The sequence below is a fragment of the Lonchura striata genome, chromosome 3 (genome assembly GCF_050655825.1).
Source record: "Lonchura striata isolate lonStrDom1 chromosome 3, ASM5065582v1, whole genome shotgun sequence".
NCBI classification, from domain to species: domain Eukaryota; kingdom Metazoa; phylum Chordata; class Aves; order Passeriformes; family Estrildidae; genus Lonchura; species Lonchura striata.
Genome location: NC_140705.1, coordinates 23,700,814 through 23,725,935, shown reverse-complemented (window position 1 = coordinate 23,725,935; position 25,122 = coordinate 23,700,814). Strand labels below are relative to the sequence as shown.

The 25,122-nt window shown below is 39.8% G+C and overlaps 1 protein-coding gene across 22 annotated transcripts in view; it reads left to right on the top strand.

Moving 5' to 3' along the window:
• The window catches only part of ELOVL5 (ELOVL fatty acid elongase 5), a 39,454-nt gene extending 17,971 nt beyond the window's left edge, over positions 1-21,483 (top strand). For 10 of the 22 annotated variants that reach the window (XM_021551267.4, XM_021551266.4, XM_085574630.1 and 7 more), the window contains 7 exons: positions 4,740-4,808; positions 6,668-6,855; positions 13,624-13,701; positions 14,307-14,478; positions 16,004-16,128; positions 17,984-18,118; positions 19,572-21,483. In XM_021551267.4, the coding sequence (XP_021406942.1) occupies positions 4,751-4,808; positions 6,668-6,855; positions 13,624-13,701; positions 14,307-14,478; positions 16,004-16,128; positions 17,984-18,118; positions 19,572-19,703 (888 nt within the window). In that variant the 5' untranslated portion in view covers positions 4,740-4,750 and the 3' untranslated portion in view covers positions 19,704-21,483. Of the gene's footprint in view, positions 1-2,901; positions 2,959-4,374; positions 4,472-4,739; positions 4,809-6,667; positions 6,856-13,623; positions 13,702-14,306; positions 14,479-16,003; positions 16,129-17,983; positions 18,119-19,571 lie in introns of all 22 variants that reach the window. The other 12 variants (XM_021551270.3, XM_021551268.4, XM_085574619.1 and 9 more) reach the window with 4 other exon arrangements.
• The last annotated feature ends 3,639 nt before the right edge of the window (positions 21,484-25,122 follow it).

The window sequence follows — 25,122 nt, the reverse complement described above, 5'->3', positions numbered from 1 at the left end:
TAGTAGCCATTTCCTCAGAGTAGTTTACGTGCATTAGAAGAGCAGGCTGTCAATGCTGGTAGCCTGTATGAAACACTTTCTATAAATAATTTTTTAAAATGTGTTCTACAAAAAAAAAAAAAAAAAAAAAAGCATGTTTCTGTGTAGGCTTTAAACTGTATTTTTGATTGTTACACCAAGAAGCACCAGGGCTATCAATGCCTAGACTGATCAGTAGGGCAGAGCTTCACATCTTCTGCCCAGATATTTGGGTGGCTGCTGGAGCATGGTGGTTGTCTCAGCTCATAGTGCCAGTAATGAACCCAGGATGCCAAAAGATTAAAAAAACCCTGTTTGTCAAAATCCAGAGGATTATTGAAAATGTAGTATTATAATAATGTTGCTTAATCTTGTTGGGGCAAGGTGCAAGTTTACCCTTTGTTATGTTTGTGTTGCAGAATTAAAATCCAGTAACTTTGTTTGTTGAAAGCATCAGATAGGGTTTTTTCTGGATTAGATATTTGGACTTGAAGTGAAATGTCTTCCAGATTGTAAGCCTGACTGCTTCCAGACTGATCCAATTTGCCCTGGTTAAGTGCCTTGCTACACTGGTAAAATTTAGTGGCAGAGAGGATGATTTTTTTTTTCCATTGTAAAAAGGCAGGTTAGGAAAAAATAACTGGTGTATATAGAGGTACATGTTTTACAAAGCATTGTGTGGCCTAATAGGGTCTTTTTTCCCTGACTGTAGGTACTGAATAAAGCTATGGATGTAGTCAGTCTTTTTCTACAAGGCCTTTGACACAGTGACCCCACAACATCCTTCTCTCTAAACTGGAGACATACGGATTTGATGGGTGGATTGTTCATTGGAAAAGGAATTGGTTGGATGACCACATCCAGAGGGTACTGGTCAGCAACTCAAGAGTCCTGATGGACAAAGTGGTGTCCCTCAGGGGTCTGTAGAGGGACCAGTACCGTTTAGTGTCTCCATCAGTGACATGGACAGTGGGATTGAGTGTACCCTCAGAAAGTTTGGCAACAGCCAAACTGAGTGATGTGGTTGACATGCCTGGGGTGCCATCTAAAGGGACCTGGACAGGCTCAAGAAGTCTTGAGAGACACATGAGGTTCAGCAAGGCCAAGTGCGAGGTCCTTTACCTGGGCTGGGGAAGTCTGCAACCATCAGTGTGGTTTGGGGGATGACGGGATTGAGAGCAGCCCTGCTGAGAAGCTCTTGGGGATACTGGTAGAGGAGAGCTGGCAACATGTGCCTGCAACCCAGAAGGCCAGTTGTGTCCTGGGCTGCATCAAAAGCAGCATGGCCAGTAGGATGAGGGAGGGGATTCTGCCCCTCTGCTTTGGTGAGACCCCACCTGGAGTGCTGCATCCAGCTCTGGGGTCCTCAGCACAGGAAAGACATGGACATATTAAAGTAGATCCAGAGCAGGTTAGAGAGCTGGAGTATCTCTCCCTATGGAGACAGGCTGAGCAAGTTGGAGCTGTTCAGTTTGGTAAAGAGAAGGCTCCAGGGAGATCTTATGTGCCCTTCCAGTACCTAAAAGGGGCCTACAAGGAAAATGGGTACAAACTTTTTAATAGGGACTGTAGTGTTAGGACAAGGGGCAATGGATTTGAGTTAAAAGAAGGCAGATTTAGACTAGATGTAAGGAAGAAATTTTTTTCAGTGAGGGCATTGAAACACTGGAACAGGTTGGTCATAGAAGTGGTAGATGCCCCATGCACAAAAAACTTTCAAGACTGGATGATGCTCTGAGCACCATGAGTGGAAGATGGTGGGGTAGTTGGGCTAGATAAGCTTCAAAGGTCTCTTCCAAACTAAACCATTCCATGATTCTGTGAATAGTGTGCCTTGTTGTGGGATGACTTGTAGGTAAAGGAGCATTGCTGCTTGAGCTGCTCATGTATGGAGTCAGCTGCAGAATTTGCTTCCCCTACTTTCAGTATTAGGAAATAGGCCAATCACAGCATTTCAAATGGCCACTGGTTTAATTTTTCTGGGAGTTGATGTTTCTCTGAATTGGGAAACTATTCTAATTTAAAAAGAACCCTTGTAGTTGCTGCTGTTGAAGCAGTGTTTAATGTTGTGTGGCTGTTGGCAGGAGACTTGATGCATTTTCACATGACCCCCTCTGGAACAAAAGCAGATTGTTTCCTTCTGTTTTTCTGTTACACAAATGAGTTCCTTTTGAAACAATTTATTTTTCTGCAAATTCTGGAAATCGACACCAGGAGTAATTTTTCCTTTGCTGTGTCTTTTACAATCTACTTTTACATAATGCTGGCACAAAAAGTTGCTTTGGGGTACCAGCCCAGAAAAGCTGAGACCTCTGCAGAGAGCCTCCTCTTCTTGGGGAATGAGTTTTACTTCCAGTTTTATGGAGGACTTCAATATGGACTTTCATTTATTGCTGTCTTTACTATAGCTAGGCAGAGTTTGTTTCTGGTTTCTAACTTGTTTCATTTACATATATGCATTTTTAGTGTCCAGTAAATGTAGCAATATATGTAGCAAGTCACTTTTGGCTTGAGCTTTTTTGTATATTTAGTATAACAAACCTTTGTTTTTGTACCAGCCTCTGCCATCTGAAGCTTTTGCCTATGAGAAGCAAGGTTGAAGTCAGATGCAGATTATTGGCTGATGCAGTTCTGCATAACTAGACCAATTAGTACTGGATCAGAAGAGCAACAAATTGTTCAAGTGGGGATCTCAAGCAACAAAATGAATCATCCAGCAGGGATGGCAATATTTAATAGCTGATAAATGAAAAAAAAGATGGGTGACAAAAAAAAGTGCTTTCTCTAAATATCTTTTTTTCTCCTTGTAATTATATACTAATTTCTCACAGCCTTCCTCACCACCTGCTTCTGGTGACACAAGTTATATTTCTTTATTCCTAGAACACCAGTGTGCCAGTGCTGTGGCCATTCACACAAGTGCTCATGGTACCATAGCTGGTGAGGTGACATAATCCCAAAAATGCACTTTATTCTGAATTGTTTGATTTCTTGGGCTGGGCTTCTTAAGTCAGAAAATAAAACCGGTATGATTTAGGGCTGCAAAATACTTTCAACACTCCAGGTTATTTCAATCAAGCCATTTTGTTTGTGCCAGGTGACCAGATTCCAGTGATGTTTCTGTGGCTTTCTGTAGTCCCAAGCATTGTGGCATGGAAGGGAAGGTCTCTTCTGTGTGTCCCTGAGAGCCCCGCAGGGAACAGTGGGTGGTGGTGCAGGCAGAAGTGCTCAGGGAGCCTGCTGGCCTCCAGCCTGGGGCCCTGCAGTGGAAGGGAAGACCTCAGAGTGGAAATGCATGACCTCAGCCCCTTGTATTTGCTTGGTCCCATGGAAGTCTAAGCCCCTGCAGGCCTTCCAGCACAGGCGCCCATTCCCACTTGGGAATGGGAGAAACCATAATTTGGATCCCACTTGGCTTTTCTTGTGGGACCTGGATGAAGTTGAGGTTTCAGTCCCAGCTGACTAAAGCCAGAGGATATATGATTAATTTAACTTGCATAAATCACAAATCCCCTAGAGATGGGATTTTCACAGGTGGAAGATATTTCTTTAGGTAGAACTAAAGAAAAAAAAAAAAGCTTTTTTTTCTTCACAAGTACATATAAGCTTGCATAATTGTTTTGGTTAGTGCTGTGGGTATACTGACAGCTTGTGTTGCAGATGCTATTTTCTCATAGCTAAAAATTGTTCTTAATATTAGTACTAGGAAATGAGAAACACCACAAAGTGAAAACCATTCTATTAGAAATTGATAAAATTTTATTAGTGAAAGTACAGTACAGTTCTGGATAGAAAAGAGGAAATTGGAAGAGTTGGGGGGTTTTGTTTTGGTTTTTTTTTTGTTTGTTTGGTTGGTTGGTTTGTTTTTTCTTAATCAAGAAGAAAATTACTTCCTCTTCTCTTGAAAACAGCTTTGTGCACAGTTGTCCCTACTTCTTTCTGGCTTTAACCTAGTGAGGTACCCCAGTGTGAGTGCCTCCGTGTACAGACCAGGTGCTGCCAATAAATAGTGGCCACGTGAGCACCTGACAGATGACATTTGAATCACTCTACTGATGTTGGATGAATTTTATCTGGTAATGTCTAACCAGTAAGCACTTTCTGGAACGGGAGATGCTGTGTTTTCTGTTTTCTCCCTGGACTCAGCGGCCCTCTCTGTCACTCGGTGACTCTTGATCTCTTGGTTTTATGGGCTGTTAATCACAGCTGTAATCAGTCACCTATCTGCAGGTGATAGCAGAGCCACTGTTTATGTTTTCCTCCTTCCCTCCTCTTCCCTAGCTAGCCTTGCTAGTTATTTGAGACTTTTTGCTAAGATATCTTAATAGCCTATATATGAAAATTTCAATGTTGCAGGCTTTCTCAAAGTCCAGTCGTCCTCCTCACTGAGGGATCTTTCAAGATGCCAGCTTTTATTTGCGTGTACAAAATACAGAAGTAGAAGGAACTTCAGGTTAATCTGAATTCATTATTTTAAGCTTCTGTGCATCTGTAACTGTGATTAAGTACTTCAGTGGGAAATGTGGCTCATACACCAATGACTCTCTGAGACTAGAGTAAGCTTTATGTACTTTATATATGCTGAGAAAATATTACTTTTGCTGGAATTTTTGCATACTAGTATTTTCTTTGTTAACCCTAACAGAATGTGTTCAGATGCTGACCAGTAAACTATTTTCCTGAGCAGAAAAACTAACTTTCTCCTTTTCTTTCCATTTCAGTAGGTTATATAATGGAACTTATGGATAAAACAATCAATAGTTACTTTGATGTTTGGCTTGGACCCAGAGGTAAGATTTCTCAGAAGTTAATAAATACATAAATAAAAATAACATAATAAATAAATCAAACTGATCTTATTAGAACACAATAAACATTTTTCTTCTAACTTGACATTGACAGGTGACTACTTTCTTAAGGATCTGCAAAGCATCAAAATGTCTGACAGTGTTATAAATAAGAGTATTCAATGCTTCTGATCTTTTGACCTGAAGAGGTCATTCTTCTTACTATCAGTTAAGGGCATGTTGTTTGTCTTAGTGAGTGACTTACCTCACACAGATCTTTGCTGCTTTCTTTTTTTTTTATTTAGTAATAGCTTTTCTTCTAAAAAAGCCACTTTAATTTGCATTTAATGGAATAAAAAATACTCCTGCCTTCATAACTAGATCTTCTCTGGAATTTTTCACTAAAAATATCTATTGTTTTTGGGAAACGCTACTTGTTTGAAATCATTATTTTTTGAAGATGCAATAGTGTTGATAGATTTTGCCCAGGGAAAAACTCTGCAGGTGGAGAACTGCAGTCCTGGTCAGTGTGAGGAAGCTAGAGACTGTGGAACCAGGACAAGCAGGGGCCTCATGCTGCAGGCTTGGGTAGGATGGCCCAGTTCCACCTGGTTCTGACCAGGGGAATTAAATGACTGCATCCTGCACAGAGTGTGCAGAGCAGTGCTGCTCAGTGGCATGTGCTTTCTTCTTCTGACTGCTGCAGTAATGCATTTTCTCTGTCCCACTCAAGATCCGGTGATGGTGCCCCTTCTTCTCAGGAGAAAGTCCACAGGAGATGGAACAAGCCTCTGATTCTTCTAAGTGTGTTTTCTGTTTGCTTTTATTAGTATCTCGGTGCCCTTGTTGCCTCTCTCTTCATATTAAGCCTGTTTACATTAGCCTGGATGTTCTGATGTAACATATTGCCTGTGCTGGCATATGGTCTCTATTTGCTGTATGAGAAAAATCATGAACCATAAAGGTGGCAAATCTAAACAATTCCCTTGTTTGCCTACCTACTTTCCAACCTACAATTTTAAGGCCTCCTTTCATACATTCAGGATCCATGTATGACTCCTTTAAAATTGAGACTGTGAACGACAGCAATACTTGAATTGTTCATTTATAGTTTGGTTAACTTGATTTCAGTACTTTGGACTGACTTAAGTGAGAGGAGTGAGGTACTGTGCTGTTTCTGGGTATGGACAACACAGTTGTGGTTCAAAAGGATCACACTAATGTTCCAAGTAGTCCCCTCAAATTCTCTGATTGAGGATGGTTTATGTGCTTTGCTGATGCATTGCCAACCAGACTGGTTACTCAGGCAGGACTGACTGCTCTGTGTTCCATTGCTCACACAAGGACTCCAAAATGTAATTCTTTCTAATAGCACATAAATTCTAATTGTGTTAGAATTGACTGGAAAATAATTATCAGGATCATCCACCTATAACTACAGAGGTATCTGCTTTGCTCGTAGGTTTGCTGACTCTAGGAAATAAGATATGTACCATCAGGAAGGGCTGGTTTGAGAAAATGAAGGGGAGAGATTTGTTGAAGCTTTTATTTATAATTATCTGTGGTATTCAAGTGGGTGACAGTTCTGAATGGTAAGGAGTATTTAAAAATAATAGTGGTAATAACTTAAAAATATTTTTTCCTTAGGAAAATAATGATTTCTGCTTTCTTAAATATGTAAACAAAATATTATTGTTTGTAATTAGCAATGTGGCTGTTAGTAAAAGGGCTTGTTGCACTTCCTTTGTCTTTCTTTGGTATTCTAGCACTGGAATAATTTTGGGTACAACTATTTTTAGTTGTGTCGAATTCTCTCCTTACAAAATCTTAAGTATGTGTATATTTCTGTTTGTTTGTTTCAGACCCCAGAGTAAAAGGATGGCTTCTTCTGGAGAACTATACACCTACCTTTATCTTCTCAGCTTTGTACTTACTAATTGTATGGCTAGGACCAAAGTACATGCGGAATAAACAGCCGTTCTCATGCAGGGGTATTCTAGTCATCTACAACCTTGGACTTACACTGCTTTCTCTGTATATGTTTTATGAGGTAAGAGAAAGAGGGTTGCTCAGGCTTGTTTTGCAGTGTCTGTTTTAATTACATTGGCTCCTGTTGGAAGTAGAGCAGTGCCTCTGAATTCAGGGAGCATCTGCAGAAGCGGTGCAACCATTTTCAATGTCACTTGTCTGGGCAGAAAGCCTTAATTGTAATGTTACCTCTAAGGATGGTGTGAAACAAACCTTGCCTTAAACATCTTTGCTGACCTTGGTTAGCAATGTTTCAAATGCACTTTGCTCAGTTGATGCAAGTGAGGTCCTGATCTTTCAGCATGAACTTGGCTACTCCTTCAGTAACATCTCCTTGCTCAATGTGATTGTGCTGGTGTACAGTACAAAGTGCTTTGTAGCAAAACTGTGGCTTTATCTGGAGGGCAAGATGTTTTATTTACTTCTTTAATCATGCACACACTCCTTGCATCTATTTCAGTAAGCTTCCAATAAGTTCTTTTGCATCCTCTTAGATTTTCTGAGGAAAAAAAAAATGTTGCTGAAACAATGCCATTGTGATTAATCTATTTCTTTAGGCTTAAAATCTAAACATACAAGTAGATTTCAAACTGAATTTAACCTTCTGTGGACTTCCAAAGATTCAGGCAGTATAAAGTTTTCCACTTCCAAGAGAGCTCTTTAGCTCCTTTTACTCAGAACTGTCTGTTTTTGTTCAAGTGAAAATGAAGAACTATGGTAGGGTAAATAATGATGTGGTCAGAAAATTACGCTTTTGCATTAATGTACAGAATATTCTGGCACACTTTTAACCAAAGCATTTCTTCGTTCTGTAATGAGATATTTCATTTTCAACATTCTCTTTTCAATTCTTTCACTACAGTCTTTCCAAATACAACCTAGGACTAAATCTACTAATCTCTTTTTTTTTTGCATGAGTTAGTTAGAAGTGTATATAAGCTGTGATTCTCTTTTAAGTTTGTAGTTAATTCTATAGTGTTCTACATGGTGAGTGTTTAAAGATGGAGTATTTAAATTCAATGTTATTTCTCTTGTGTAGTGAGTTGTCTACTCAAAAATTATTGGGTTGGTTTAATAAGAAATTTGATGCTTAATTGTTCAGTTGGGAGCAGTTTTGCATTCAGTAGGTACTTGGAATTACTTGTGTTCTTGATTTGCTTACATTTCTAAACTCCTTGTCAGGGTGTTATAATCCAGAAAAAAATGTGTGTTGATCAGTTTAATTTGTCTAAATGTAGTGTTGATGTTGGTCCATCCACATTATTTCATGCAGGTATTATTTACAGTTATATAGTTATCTGTTGTTTTAACCTCCAGAAATGTTATTGGGAGTTTAGAAGTGCAGACTTTTCTTCAGTTGTACCAAGTGTGAATACTTTCTAAATTGCTGTAACATTCTGCTATGTTACAAAACCTTCTGGTAAATTTAAACAAGAGAAAATACCCTAACTGTTGATCCTATAAATGTCTTTTTCTTGCAAACAATAAACTGGTTACCAAGGGAGGACTGTTCATTATATGCTGAAGAAGTCTTCATGTTTGTAACCAGATAAATAGCTTTTATATTGTGGAGAAATGACACAGCTAAAATACAGTGAATATTAAGACCCCTCCTTCCTATATAACGAAATACTTCATGTGAAAATGAGTGTTGCTCTTAATCCAGTATTATCCATATGGAATTGTTCATTAGTATTGTAAATATACCTTCTCCTTGTAAATAGGCATACACAAAGTTAAAGCATTATGAAGGTTATTAAACACATTATAGCATTAAAGTGGCAATAAAATGTGGTTGGCAGCACTTACAAGGTGGATGTGAGGGCAAGTGATGCTCTACAACAAGGGACTGATCCCATAAAAATGCTGCAAAGCAGAGAGCCATGCTGACATAACACCACACTGCTTGATGTTTGCAGGGAGAGAACAAAAGGGCATAGGAGAAAAATGGGTTCTTGCATCTCTAGGTATGTTCTCGATCTGAAGTAGCTGCACAGTTACCCCTGTTGGTGCACAGCTTGTGATACCCTTGCTCATATCTCATCAGTTTTGGAAATTTTCATTTCAAGGATTAGCCATATATCAGTACTTTATAGTACACTTATTTGCTTTTAAGACAGAATAATGAGGAACATTAGAGAACTTGAGTATTCAGAGAACTTGCGTAGCTCCCTGTTCTCCTTGTTGTAAGGAGCTCTCAAAAGACCATTTTACATTTCAGTTGGATTAAAATTTTTCAATCCTACTGCGAGGAAAATCATAAAATGTCACCATTTATGAACTGGCTTAGTAGCGTGTCTGAAAAGAAGTTGCTTTAATAGCTTGTGTGCAATACACCTGAAACCCTACTTTGAAGTTTTTCCTGAGTTACAGCTGTGGTGATTCAGGTCATGATTCATAGCATCACAGCTCAGTTTGTATATTATGTGAGCAAAACAAGATATTAAAGTGAGGTATCCTCCCAACTGGGATGAAAAGAATGACCTACTTGGTTTTCTGACCTTTATATCTGAATGATTGTAAGCAATAATATGGGGAAATTTGGCATCATAGGATTTGTGTAGCTCTAGGTGTTGTGTACTTTGGTCTAAAATCACTAGGAATTTTAGACCTGCTATGTGGAATTCCTAATACTTTCTGTCTGTGCTTGCTATACCTTTTTTATTAGGATATTTAATGACTTGGCTGGGTTTTGGTACTTGCAGAGAAGTGGACTGCTCTTGTCCCAGACAATATAACAGACAAGGCAGATCTAGGGGAGCTGGAGAGGTTTTTCCAGGCTAATTTGTCACATAATTCAGGAGGACAGGATGTTCTTTGGGGACAAACAATGCTTTATTCTATAAAAAACTACAGTGCTTAGACTTCAGGGAGAAATAACACCCTCATGTTCAGGCAGGATCATCAAGGAATGGCTTCCTGCGTGGTGGAGCAGGTGTCTAGCAGGGTCTGGCAGTGGGGTTACAGGATATGGGCTGATCACCTGCTGGCTGGCACGGCTGTGTCTGGAGGAGCTGCAGGAGCAGCTGGAACGGGAGGCAGCGCTGCTTCCCCTGTGCTGCTGCTCTGTGCTGGGATCAGAAGGCGTCTTGCAACGCTGTGACCCGTGCCTGTGCCCCTGGCTTTCTGCTTGAGTCTCAGCTGGGCAAGATAGCTAGAAGGGGAGAGAGCCAGGTACCCAGTTACACTGCACACAGACCTGTGTTATTTTGGGGGAGTTTGTTAGTAAAACTGGCCAAGTGATCTAGACCACCTGGGCTTACATTAGAGAAAACTGGTCAATGATGAAGGCTCACTTTCTTAAGTGATCTCTTTACTGTCTTTTTTCTTCATCTGAAAAGTTAATTCCACACTGAATCTCCCTGAGAAAAGTCTTAGATTTTCCTGATGAGTGAGGTGTTGCATATGGTGTAGGAAATGTCTTAGAAAGCAGGGGGCTCTGTGCAGAGGTGCTGTGTCACACGAGCCATGGGTGGCAGCTAGCCTGCTCTTTCCTCTCCCCTTTCTTTCTTCACCCTCCTGAAGCTCTTATCTCTGCCCCGGGGTAACTGCATTAATGTAAAGATAAAGTTCTGTATCTGTGCAGGCATTTGCTTGCTTTGATCAGACATGAACTTCTGTTTCTCTTCATTCTAATCTAGCTCTCTTCTGAGCCTTGTAAACCCATCATGCCTTGACAGAGTGATGTAGTACTAGGTCCCTTATCTGCCCCTCTCCTGAGTAAGTCTCAGACTTTAGTTTTATCACAAGAAAAAAACAAAGTCCTCCACAGTAACACCTCTCTTCCACCCAGTCAGACTAGTATTAGTGTCCTGGCCTATTTCAGTAGCAGAGGTGGTAAAACAGCATGTGCCACAGCATTTTAAAGACTTGAGCAACAGAATTACAAAATGAAAGCAATAGGAAAAAAGAAAAGTTCATTGCAGGGGAAGAAAGTGGGTTGTTTCAGCACAAATGGAATCTTGAGCTGCAGGTTTTTCCTCTGAGCTGAGGAGCTTAACATTGAGTTTGAGTACCATTTTAATTGGCTTATGAACTATCTTTTTGTGCTGTTTAGAAACCATGTGAAGTGGTTTGCTCAAGTGCAAATGGTTATAATTGGCCTTTTCTTGACATGTTAATTTCTCAAGAGAAGACTTACCTGTAGTTGTCCATCAGCAGTGACATCAGCAGGCCTGGACTCCTGCCAGCCTGAAGATGAAGGACTTCTGGAGAGAACAGGCAAGGAAGGAAAGGTTGTCTCAAGGCTGTGTTGACAGAGGAGCCACCATTCTGTTTCTGGGCAAATTTCAGACCTATGGTGCAGTGGTGTAAGGAGATCTTGGAAACACAGGCCATCCAGGGAGGAGACCACAGCATGCGTTAACAAGGACTTAAATGCACTCCTGAAAATTTCTGACCCCTCCTTATAGCTTTTGTGGTGGCAGGGAAGCAGCTCCCTGGGAATATACACCCGTGCATAATGGAGCCATTTGTGGTCATGTTTCACAGTCATCTCTTGCTTTTGTTTTCTGAAGCTTTCTAGCATGTGATGAAGGCATTGTGGGTACAGGAAATAATGGTGTCAGGCAAAGGAGCAGCTGGCTAAATGGGGAAAAAGATTATTTACATGTTGTATGTTGCACTGAGTAAGGTTTGTGGGCAGCAACAGCAGTTTGTGGGCAGCTGTAGCAGCTTTTAACCAATCAGTTCCTTCTGGAAAGTGGGGAATGAAATTATTTTCACAACCATACTAAATATGATAAAATATGCTGACAATTCCTACAAATGTTGCTTTGCTTATGTTGTTTGTGGCTGTGAGAGTATTACAGTTCCTAGCATACAATAATATATTCTTTTGTAAACAAAAGAATATTCAGGTTGAGGTGAAGCCACTGCTCATAGCCACACTGATGCCGTTGTCCTTTAGAGAGGTGGGATCTATGGAGACACCTTTGCATTACACTCTAGGTGGTGAGCCTGTACTACTTGAAGGAAAAGTGCTGTGGATTCACTATGCCAGCCTTTACTGGGAAGAAGTTTATAGAGTGCAACATTAATGATGGATGTTGTTTGGATTAATTACAATGTAAACAATGTGATTATCCTTCTATTCCTAACACTTCCTTGAGCTATGAGAACTGTATGAAAACGTCTGTAAGGTCTTACTTAACATGATCACAGCACAATGTGGTGTCCTGTCTGAGGGACTGGCGGGTGCTTGCAAGGCACGCGGACTTTCCCTCAGTGGCCTGAAAGTGGCTTGGTGCAAAGCTTGCTCTGGGGCACAGCTGGTCCTTTAGCAAGGTACCACTTTTAAATTGGTGTCCTCTACAGAGCCCTGCAGCCAGGAGAGCAATCCTTCCTTGGCTGCCTTCCCTTTGTTGCTTGGGTAGGGAAAGTGCCTGAGTCTGCTGCTGATGTGCACGGCTGCCCTGCCATTGCTGTGGCAGAGTGATATTGATTTATCTGTAATACAAGAGATATTTTCAGATCTGTATATTATGATAAACTAGATGTACGTTTTTTTCCCCTAAATTGCAGTAATAATACTATCTTAGAAGGTCAAAAATAATGACCTAGGCTGACTTGAGTATTTTAAAAGCTAATATAGGAGGAAAATGAGGCATGAAGGAAATAACACTGGGGAAAGGTAGATTGTTTAGGGGGATAATCTTTATCGAACCTTTTAAAATTGGCTTCCTGTTCACAGTTCTGAACAGCATTTTGTCATACCAGTCATTCTAGTCCTTTAATCAAGTCATCTTTTAAAATTACTTTTAGTATAAGGAATTTCTACTGTGGCTTTGCAAAGCTATTTTTTATCCTGTAGATAGATAAGGGCAAAACCATACAACTTGCTTCTGCCTTTCAGATGTTTTATGAGATACCTAACAATTTTTTTTTTCATTTGGGAGTTGCCTCAAGTTGTTACTCTCCTCATGCTATTCCCAAGGGGAAGAACATCTTTATAAACAATGTTCAATGATCCCTTCTGTTGAGATATTAAGGGGTATCTTGTTCATGTCTTTGCTTATGCTTCCTTCTCCCATTCAGCTCTCAACCTGTCCTACCATCTGTGAAAGGGTGAGAACATCCAGCGTGGATCTTGTTTCTCTAGAGTTCAGAGCCAGCCCCTCCACAGCAGACACCCTGTCATCTATCATAACCAATAGTTGATCATTACTTTTCATTGTGACTCCGTTATGTTTGAGGTGTTACTTGTTATGCCAGGAAGTCAGGCAGGCAGTGGCATATCCTGCAGAGGATGTCACTTATATTGGGAAGGATGTAATGTGCTTGGGACGAGTGAGTTGCTTAAAAAGATCTTGAAGAATGGCAATGCAGTGAAGCATGTGTTGTTAACTGTTAAGGAGAGCCAAGCTGAAATATGCCCTGTCATATGGTTGAAAAAATTGTAGCCACATCTCTTGAGTATAATTTTTTTTAAAGATACAGTTCTTTCCAAAAGTAATCTGAAGAAAAATGTATTTACTGAACTTTGGTTATCTGCTTTCTCTAACAATGAGACCATCAGCAAAGAAGGAGACTTCACTCTGAAAATGCACAGTGGGGATAAAATGTTTTCTCCTAATTTTATTCTGGTATACCCCAATTGGGAGAATTTATTAATTCACCCTTCACTATGATTCAGTCACTGCTTGGAACATGAATTCAACCTAATGCCACTCTCGGGTGTCCAGGATTTTCTTGACACCAGATCTCTGGGCAGAGCCATTGTGGAGGTTTGCAGGTGCAATGGAGTTCAGCCTTCTCCTCAAATAATGCTTTATTTTTTTTATTTGCTCAGCTGGTGACAGGAGTGTTGGAAGGAGGATACAATTTCTTCTGTCAGGATACACACAGTGGAGGAGAGGCTGATATGAAGGTACTGTAATGGAGACTTAGAGCTGGAAATATTTCAAATTGTCCACTTGAGTGTAAGTGGAGAGCAGAACACTATTGATCTTTTTCCTCTTTTTGCAGTACAATAGACGAAGCACCGTCAGACATAATAGTTAATCTATGATGTATTCATGGTTTGGTATTTATGTGCAAATTTTCAAGTGTCCCCAGATCAAAAAATGAGGACTTGGTCTTCACACTGTATCCAACCACTCTGTGTTGAGACTACCCTTCTCTTTCTGAGATTGGCGATGATGTTTTCTGGTCACAGTTGTGACCTCTCCTTTACAGAGAGCACTGCAGCACCAGCTCTGGTTAAGTATCTTCTTACTTCTCCCAGGTCAACCCAGGTGCACAGCAGTAGCCTCATGAAGCAGTCTTTGTCATCCTGTTTTCAGCTGTAGCTATAGATTTGTACCTCTTTCTCCTATGGAGAAACCTGAGGCAGAAGTATTACAGAAGGTCCCAGTAGTGTCTTCAATCCTAGTAATGCAGGACAGAATACTGGATTTTAATCACTTAGATAACTTAAGAGTTGAAAACCCCCACAATGTGCAAAGCTTCTAAAACTTGTTTCCTCCTTTCCAGATCATACGTGTCCTCTGGTGGTACTATTTCTCCAAACTCATTGAGTTCATGGATACTTTCTTTTTCATTTTGAGGAAAAATAATCATCAGATCACTGTTCTGCATGTCTACCACCATGCAACAATGCTGAACATCTGGTGGTTTGTTATGAACTGGGTGCCTTGTGGTCACTGTAAGTACTGGGCTATGGTGGGGGAACATCTGCAACAGGGGCTTTGTTTTGGTGGTCTTTTGATCAAACCAAACGTCTCTGGCACCTTCAGCTGCAGGATTTGTTCTGTACCATATTAAGCTCCTTTGCTAAATTACAACTGTTGTAGATGGTTGCAGGAATTAAGCTGCCAGCGCAGCCTCTAGGAAAGAAATGTCTGTGTAGTTTGAAGAATTTGTGTGACAGTGTGACATTTATCAGGTGCATTAGCCCAGGTCAGATACCCATCAACCTTGCTTTCTCTTTTTTTTGCTGTAGTTATAGACCCTCTGATGAAACAATACTCTTTTCCAAGTCAAGCCAGAAGCTTGTTTCAGCTATAAAACAGCTAAAAGTGACTCTAGTCCTTGTGTCTGTAAAATTCACTTGAGATATGACTTTCTTAATTTAAGCTCATTATACCACTGGCCATAACAAATTATTTCAATTAAAATCTTGTCCACTAAGCACTAGTGAACATGAACAAATGAATCTTAAGTGGAAAATGTCCATGTCTCTCTTGTCTAAATCCTGCTAACCTTTGGCAGTCTGACTTTTATTCTTTACTTCTACTGCATTTAGCTGGCATCTAGTTTCCTAACTGCATTATCATGGCTTAGCTGTGGTTAAGATGTGCAGCTTATAGATACTGGCTTTGTTGAACACTCCATTCAAGAGAAACCTTTTCAAACCCGATGGATGTGAGCTACTGGCAATGCAGACTAAGAGGCTGCATTCCTTGGGAGTCTGGTCTGTGAGCCAAACAGCATAGAAACTTGTATTTGTTTTGTGTTGTCAGCACAACAGTGAGTAATACTGAACTTATAAAAGGTCTGCATTTGGAAACACGTTCTCCTCCAAGGAAGTCAGTCCTTGTTCATACAGCAATTAAAACTGCATGTACGTAGAATTTGTCTTGTGCTCACGTGTCTTGAAAACACTTTTGTACTATTTCTAGTCCTGTGTTTTTCTTCTTCCAAGCTTTATGTTCTATTGTGTCATCACAGCTCGATGCAGTTTGGTGTTAAGCTAGAAGCTTCTTTAATGACTGAGGGTGCTGTAAACAAGGACAAATAAAATAGCTAACTTGCAGTTTCTGAAGATATCTGAAGCCAATGACAAAATTGGCTCCTGCTTGGAAGGAAGTGAAATAAACCTAAAAGTAGAATGGTGAAGCTATTGATTGTTTCGTATGTGAGCATTCCTTCTTTTTATCAGTTTCCTCAGTTCCTTTGAGAAACCATAATGTAGATGTGAAAAAGAGTAACTTGAGGAAACAAAACCAGAAGACTGGTGTAAAGCACAAAGCTGCAAAGCAGTTCAGCTACTCCATTGGGTAGGCAGAATGAAAAACAGGGTAAAAAAAGAACCCTCTTGCTTTTCTTCTAAGATAAATCATCTTTTAAATAGTAACATTTTGAACTTGTTATTTTTGTAGGTTCCATGAAACAGCATGTTCCTTCCTGGTAATGCAGTGTACTTTCTTTTTCCCTTACCCTTTTTTTAGCTTACTTTGGTGCCACACTGAACAGCTTTATCCATGTCCTCATGTACTCCTACTATGGATTGTCTGCTGTTCCAGCAATGCGTCCTTATCTGTGGTGGAAGAAGTACATCACTCAGGGACAGCTGGTGAGTGATTTGCTCTTCAGTGCTTCAGCAGGCTCTTGTATTTGTGATGAGGTCCTCTTTTCTTTACCAAGTCAGGAAATTTTGGCAGGGGATAGAAAAGGGAATGAGAGCTAGTACCTTCTACATCTTATAGTACCTACATCACCTTAGAAATCCAACTTCTGCACATCTGTTTGCTGTGTTTTCAGGATGATGGGGACTGGGGATGTACATGAATCAGTGCTGAGGTCTCTGGGATCTTTTTCCCCTCTACCATGTTGTGTAGCTAGATGTATTTGGGAGTTACAATTACAGTTACAGCTGGGATTTCTGGGACTCGGTAGCCAGGGAGGAGGCTTTTCTTACAAGCCCTCCTGAGCTAGCATGGTATTCCCTGTGCTTGCTTGGTCAGGCTGGGACAGACCAGAAACTGAGTGCAATGCTGTCCACAGCTAACAAGGACCATTCTAGTCCTGCAGGACAATGCCTTTTCTGTCCTACTTTTGCATGCAGTTGCAAATGGTTTATTAAAAACTATTCAATATTTCTGCTCTCTTTCTGCACTTTAAATAGGCAGATTTTTTTTCTCCTGTAATTCTGTGTTGGACTCCTTGTATCTGTTTGCATTATTTCTAACATGTGTGGTGATGAAGCCTAACCACTGTGTGCTGAAGGTGATAAGAGCAGAGAAATTAAATAATGCAGCACATGCTGTAGTGATACTGCAGGAGAACCAGGTTTCAATGTGTACAACATGTCAGAACACCACAAGGAAATGTGCATGAGTGTTCTCTCTTCCCCATTTTATAGAGGGGGAAACTGAAACCTAGAGATAAGTTATTTTGTTATATTCTTACCCTCCACCCTGCCCCTTCTCAGAGATGTGAATAGTTTTAATAATATTTACTGGTGATGATTAATAGCATTTTACTGCCAGCAATTCACAGTGTTGATTCTCTACATGCTTTTTTTAGCAGTGTTCTTCCTGAAGGATGGCTAAGTATTGTAGTTGAGGGCTCATTATTTTCATGGGAAGCATGGTGGGTTGCTTTGGTTTGAGGTTTGTTTCTGTTTTTCTTTCCAGATTTAGGCTCTATTCTTCATCCTGGTTGTTCAAGTGCTACAGAGTGCAGTGTCTTGGTGCCTTGGTTGCTCCCCTGGCTATTGTCATAGCAGCTTTCACTTTCCTTGCCTGCTCTGCATGCATAGCTGCTAGGGCAGCAAAATAGCAGAGCAGAACAAACAATCTTTCCCTTTTTAAATAAACATTCCCTAATCTGGTAGCCTTCATGTGAGGATGAATTTTGCCTAAGGCCCTCTGCATCACATAAGCCCAAACTCTGTTTTTGCAGAAGAGATAGTTGGACCCTTATCCACCTCCCTGGCTCCCCAGCTTCCCTGCAGCCTTTACCCCTGGACATTCTTCCACTGGAGCTGTATGTCAGATGGTTTCTGTCTGTGGGAAGGGATTGCAGGGGTCTATGTGTAGACCAAGTTAGCCTAGGTCTTTTGCAGCTGAAGCAGTGAGGTGCAGATCTACTCCATTAGGATGGTAAAGTCAAATCCCACTGAACTCTCACTAGGAAGAAGTGACTAGGAAGAATGTTCCAACTCTCTCTTGGAACATTTATGTATCAGTTCTACATAAGTTACTCGAATGTTCTAAAATGGAAAAATACAAATAAACACGCTTAAGAGGATACCACAATCTGAATGTCTGCTAACTCAGGTTTACAGAGAAAATGCTTGCCAGACACACAATATTACATACTCTTTACTTGTTTATGAAATAACTGTTGAGGTTTTGGTCACTCATGGTTTTTTCCTCCTTCCATTAATGTCCTCTATTTCTCTTATTTTTGTTTTCTCTCCCCAGATTCAGTTTGTCTTGACAATCTTCCAGACCAGCTGTGGTGTTGTTTGGCCATGTGCATTTCCTCAGGGGTGGCTGTATTTTCAGATTTCTTACATGATTTCTTTGATTATCCTCTTCACAAATTTCTATATTCAGGTAAAAGTAACATTCATCAAATCTTTCTAGCATTCTGCTGGCTGTGACAGAAAGATATGCTTAAAATGTCCTTTTGCTATCCTTCGCTAACATTCATATGTTCTTGAAGTACTACACTTATTGATCAGTCTTCTACTTTCAAATCTCTGATGCTTTGTACCCATAATTCAGAATGCTTAGTAATTTCAGTAAGCCAGTTATACAAAAAAATGGCTTACTGAAATTTTAACTGCAGGTAAGGGAGAGGAGGAGCTTTATAAGACAAATCTCTCTCCAGTCTGAAATAAACCAGCAGCATGTGAACCTGAGAAGCACCCGAAGGAGTTGTTCATTTCTGCTTTTACAAGGAGAAATGCTTGTTTTTTATCCAGGGAAACTTTCTAAACTCACAACATGCAGAAATCTGGGTTTTGTTCACTTCTACAGGCACTTTTTTGTATTTTCATATGGAAATTTAGTGGGTTAATTGTGTTTCTACAAATCTGATTTAATGTTTGCACAGATCCAGATTTGGTGTGTGTAATTCTGAGCAGTTCATAACTGAGCTCTGTACAAAGGTGTACAACTATTTTCTACAGAAAATCATGTAGTACTGTCTGCAGAAAATCAAACCTGCTGCCCCCAGACAAGCAAACTCTGTTATATATTTCAAATGGCATTTGAGAGATTTGGGCATTTTGGTTCTGGTGAGAATGATTCATGGGGGAAACACAGCAGGCTTCTCTGTCTTCTGGTACTTCTTAGAATCAATCCCATGATTTCTATCACTTGCTGCATATGAACATGCTAATTAAATATTATCATATATTCCAGATATTACTTGACTTTTTTTGTCAATTTTGCTCATATTTTAACTTCTAATTGTTTAAGTTCTTTTCACACAGAAATTTGGGGAAATGTGCTTTTGTCAGGCAGCTGAGCCCCTTTGAAAAAAATTTACATATATTTTATTGTCTGTAATTTTTCAGACAGTCTCCCCGATCCTGTTCATTTTTGATTCTTGTGTTAGTAAATGAAAATTCCCATCACATTTCTGTCTCTGAACTTCCCTCACTTTTATTGTTTACCTACCTCTTGTTCTGGTTTTGTTCAAGGTACTGTCACCTGCAGTGCCTCAAACCTCCTTCCTCACATGTCATTTTGAGTATATTCTTATCCCATAGTCTGCTCATAAAATTGCTTCCCTTGTTTCTAAATTACTATTAGTATAACACTGCCATCATACTGCCAAGCCTTTTTCCTTTCAAGTGAACTACTCCTCTCACTGTGATGAATGAAAGGCATAGTGTAGTCTCATACACAAAAAGTGGTTGAGCTTGTTAGACTCTTACCACCAGCACAAGGTCTTTAAAAATTATGAATGCAAGTTTACTTTGTGTTTCTAGAATTACTATGAAGAAGTGGTTATTTAAATGTAATTAAGCAAAACCATGTGTCTTTCCATGTATTTTAGACTTACAACAAGAAGGCATCCTCGAGGAGGAAAGAGTATCAGAATGGCTCCACGGCCATTGCAAACGGGTACACAAACAGCTTTTCTTCCCTTGAGAACAATGTGAAACAAAGGAAACAAAGGAAGGATTGAAGACCAAACTGAAAAACCATTTTGATAACCCCAACAACAAAATCATCTGATTGTAAGCACAATGAGAGTTGTGCACTAATACTCTAATGGCTACTGTAACTATTCCTGCCTAGAATAGTGTGATTTATGTAGGACTTAACCAGTGCAAACACCCTAGAAACCGTATACAGAACATAAAAGTAGGTTAAAGTTTAAAAATAATTCTGGGCTGTCACTGACCCTGCTATAGACTATGGAAGGGAGTATTATCATATTATCCGACACTGCTGTTGCCTTACTAGTCAATATGATAGGTGCTGAATTATGATTCACAATTTGAAAACACTGTAATCTAAACCTCCATTTTTTTAACTATAGATCATGCATGTGATTGTAGAGGTAATTTGTATGATGCTGGTTTCAGTAGATAAACACACATGCCTTAAATTAAAAAGCAGGGCCCAAAGCTTATTACTGGTTTAAAAATTAGGGTATGTTTCAACTTTTCAGTTGATTGACTTTTTATCAAAAAGTCACTTAGAAGAATCCATTGATCATTTTACTGTTCTGTATGTGATACATGTTGCTACGTATCTCTTACTCGATACAGTGAAATTGGAAATGGCGCATTTAGTTTTGTATATTTGGCTTTAATTGACTCAACAGTCACAAAACAGATGGAAAAGTTACTTTACCTTTTTAATAGATCTTATTTTTTTATTTGAAGTACATCACTAACCTAAAAGTAATTGGCACGTACACAGTCGAGTAAGATTTAAATATTGTCTCTAAAGTTTAGAGCATATACAGGGTGGACCCATCTATTCTTTTTACCTTTTTTCTTTTTTTTCTTTCTTATTCCTGAGAATTCTTAAATGCTAAATGAAGAGTGTTTTTTAATATGAAACTGGCAGTTTCAAGTGTTATTACCATAGCCATATCCATATTTTAGGAGCTACTGTTAAAGTCTGTGACATATCCAAAAATATATTTAAAAGTGAAGCCAGAAAGATGCTTTTCTGATGGAATTGTCTGTATTTAAGTTGGTATCTGAACTGTTCTTCATGTAGCATACATTCACTTTCAAAATGTGCCTAACACGAAGATGTTTTGTTTTTCCCAAACAAGCAAGTTGAAACAGTTTGAGTCATAGCTAATGTTTTTTAAATGTTACTGAAATGTGCTGGAAATGTCTGTTTCTGTAATGTGAGTTGTGTATATCACTGGTAATGTTTTGGCTTGTTATCTAAGGATTTGGTTTGAGTGCTGGTTAAAGTTACTCCTTCTTGTAAAATGCTGTCGTGCACATATGAGGAGTCAGTTGCAAAGCCAGTATCTGTTGCTAGTATTCTGGTCTCTTCCATGGTGGAGTCCATTAAGCTCTGAAAAATTGAATTGTGCAAGACATTCTGCTGGTCATTGCTCAAGTTTAAGTATTTGGTTTTTTGATATTTATAGAAATGCCAGTTTTAACACGTTTAATTGTTTTTAAATCTTTTTAAAAATTTTTGCACATCTCTTAAGGAATTAATAAGTTCTCTTACTAGCCTTGTGGGTTTTCATTCCTCGTTTTGAAGGAGACATTGTCTGTTATGTTTACATTATCAAAGCTTGTGCGTGTGTCTTCATTTCTAGGTACTGGTTTGCAGAGTCTTTACATAGCTCAGTACAGCAGCTATAATGTTCAAAATAGGCTGTCTAAATGTGCTAGAAATAAACTCTTGGCTCATCTGAATATACTTCATTGTTAATGTTTGACATGGTTTAATCATTAAAACACTTTTGATGATCTTTGCCTGAATTCTGTGGGTCTGTACAGATTTAATGCATTGCCTCATCCTTGTCAGGCCGAGGAAGAGCCACCATGATGGAAGAACAGCTGCATTTAGTGTACCAGAGATTTGGCAACACATTCTTTACAGAAACCTTTGGCAGTTACTGAACACTGTTCCCTTGCCTGGCTGTGGAAATACTGGTCCGTGTGGTGGATTTAACCCCCACTGGGATTACTGACTCACTGAATGCAGTGAATCTGAATGCAGAGCAGCCCCAGTAGTTTGAGATGAAGAGTGCCAGGAGCAAAGCTTAATGTGACAGAGAGGGACTTCCTGCCTCAGCTGTACTGTCCATAAAATGTCTCCAGAATGGCAGCATTTTTGCAATTTCCTTTTAGCTCCCCTTTGCACTAGGTGATCATTTTGGAACCCTCTCTGATTTGAATGTTTAATCAGTACATTGCAACCACCCCAGATAGGCTGGTGATGGACTTGGTAAAAGAGAGCTACTTACATAGCTGTTTGTCTTTTCCCTTGCACGCTCTAAACAAAAAACACAGCAGGGAAATGGGCTTACACTTTGTGTGAAAAGCTCAGAGGTTTCATGCTGTGTTGGTCAGCGCCCTCCCAGAGGTAGTTGCTAAGACAGTTTCCTCTCCTTCACGTGCCAATTCAACTATGAAATTGTGTGTGTTTCTAAGCAAGACCCAGTAAGATGCAGTTCCTTGGCTGTTAGGCCAAACCTCTAGGAAGCACCTGGAAGGCAGAAGCCACAGCATTAACCTTGTCTCTCTGTGTGAGCCAGCAGAGATGGGGATGCTGCACTGCAAACCTCACCTTCGAGGTTAATGGCACGTGGTGACAAAACCCAGTGACTTCGTTCAGAACTAGCAGGAGATGTGACCTTGGGAACATCAGCAGTGTCTACACCTGTGTGGCAAAAACTGTAGCTCCTGGATACTCTTCTACAGTCTCAGCAGCAACTGAAAAATGTCTGAGAGCTGGATGGGTTAGATCAGACATCATCTTGCCATAACAAGCCTTGGGTTTATCCTCCTGGCTCAGCTTCCAGTGCATCGTCTGACCTGGGGCAAGTAACAGCCTTTGGGTTGCTTCAATTCCCTGATCACATGTAGTTTTCCTAATAGCTGGGATTGGTGCCTGGAACTATGAGAGAGTCCTCAGAAAGGACTTCCTGTGTTGTGAGGGCAGAAGAGTTGAAAAAAGATGAACTGCTGCCAACAGGATGGAGAGGTTTCATGTAAAGGTGGCTGAGGAGAATGAGACAGAGTTCAGTTATTTACAGAGAGAATGACCAAGCTATGAATCATTAGGTTAAGCTCTTGTGCAGTTCCTGAGCTGACCAAATCCCTCCCTGCACTCAGGCTCTACAGCCTCAGTGATGAAAAGATATATTAAGCTTTTGTTCAGCTGTGAATGGGATAGGAATGCTCAAAAGCTAGAAAGTGGCTTTTTTGGGGTGATCCTGCTGTTGACATTGAGTGCTGTGTCATGGTTGTGCAAGCCACCCATGGGACTGGGATCACTCAGGAACTGGGATTCTTAAGGAAGAGGAAAAGCAGAGAACAATTACGGAAATCTTTGTGGTTACCTTTGTATTTTACTTGATGCAAGAGAAATACTAAGTGTTAGAGTTTATGATAGGACTTGTATCTCCAAAACTAGGGTAATAAAACCCCAGACTTCATAGAGAGCTGTTCTGGGTGTTGTCTCTGCCTTTAATATTTGGTAGCTGTCTTGAGTTTAACTTGATAAAGTGTGTTCTTTGTATGAGACAGGAATGTGTGCTAAAACATATACATTTATTCAGAAAAAGAGATTTAAAAGTAAAATGGATGCTGAAGAGAAGTATAAATAAAATCAGAGGCCAAATTACTTGAACTGTGTGGGTTCTGCAGGGAATCCCTTTGAGGCAATGCAGGGAATGACAAAATACAGGTAGATATAGAGAAATGCTGCTCCAAGTTGTAGTGGTACAAAGATTAACTTGCATTGTCACTCATCCTCTTGCCAAGAATTCCTGCAACAGCAAAAATGGTTAGTTGTGATCATCAGGATGTTTCACAAATTGATGTATAAAGTAAACTTGATTCCATTTTCAGTTTTTAATTAATTTACTTTAAATAGATGGATATGTAAAACAAGGTCTATATATTTCTTAATTTTGGTAGAATGCATTTGTATGAGCAGGGGAACCTGGAGTCCCTAGAACCTCCCATAACATGACAGTGGCAGAGGCCTTAATTTTTAAGTCAAAGGTATTAAAATAATCCCCAACAGAAAGGAGGGAAAAAAGCAACAAAGGTCCAGTTAAAAAAAAAAAAAAGTGTATTATGTTTAAATCAGTCAAAGTAGGATGTGGAGAAGGAGGAAAGAAACTAATGTGTCTTGTATTTCAAAGATGTATAACATAGATACTATATTTTCTATAAGAGGAATGTAAAAAGTCTCTGGTAGATGGTAGCCTTGACAGTCAGATTTCAGTATGATGACAGTTTTCAGAATAAATGTGAAGAATGAGTAAAAGGAAGTAAAAAGAAAATGGGAGAAAATGTAAGTGCTTTTCTGGAAGTAGTCACATCTGATTGACCCATGTTGGTTTTTAATAAAAAAAAATACTGTGTAGACAAAGAAAATCTATCTTCCATCCCTCTGGAATAGGTAGTATTTTTAATCTTGGAAATTATTATGTAAACTAGAGGGTGTGGTGACCAGCAACAGGATCCATGGATAAGCAAGGTCAAACTGATGAGCAGATGCTTTGTCTCAATGCTTTCAGCCAGAATAGAGCCCATTAATAATGTTTTAGGAGAAACCCTGGTATAAAAACCAGGACTATTTGCAACAATGTTTGGAGGTGACAACATCAGAAGGTACTGTCAGTGCCAGGAAAGATTACATCTCCTACAGCAACTACCTTGATGGCTGGAGTAATAAATAAATCCCCCTTAGGCACCAGTAACAGAATTTCAGCTGTTTCCATGGGAGTTCCGGTTGGACATGACTGAAGAGAAGGAAGATATATTTCAACTCATTTCTTCAACAACTTAAAGCTGCAACTGTTAAAAAAAATACTGGGGGGGGGGGGTGGGGGGGTGGGGGTGTAAAATCTCTTATTTGCTAATTGGTCCATTATTAGTAGGAGGAATGTGCTAGCGTGGGAGGATGAGACTCTAGCAGGACTTCCTTTTCATTAATACATCAGCTCTCAAGAAAACTGATTTTAAAAAATCTGCTGTACAGAAGAGTTACTGGGATGGGCAAAGAAATGGAGAAGTTCTGCAAAACAGATGTTTAAGAAGAACAGTGTTGAGAAGGCATGTAACCTCAGCCAACACAGACATCACATCAGTAGATTCAAATTTTCGTGAAGGAACATGAGCTATTTTAAGTGTATGACACAAATCAAGCGGGTATAAGCTACCCAAGAGTCTTCCTAGGCCAGAAATAGGGAGAGTGCTTTTTTTAGTGGAATATGACTCTGGAACATCTTCCCTGTAAGAGCAGTGTGGAGGTGTGGGGGATTGCTTGAAGATGGGCCACTGACCACTTCTAAAGCTGGTAAGATGAGGTGGGACCCTCTGGTGTGCTGCTCTGCATTCTGGCAAAAAGCAGCTGCTGGTACCTCTGTGAAAGTGTATCTA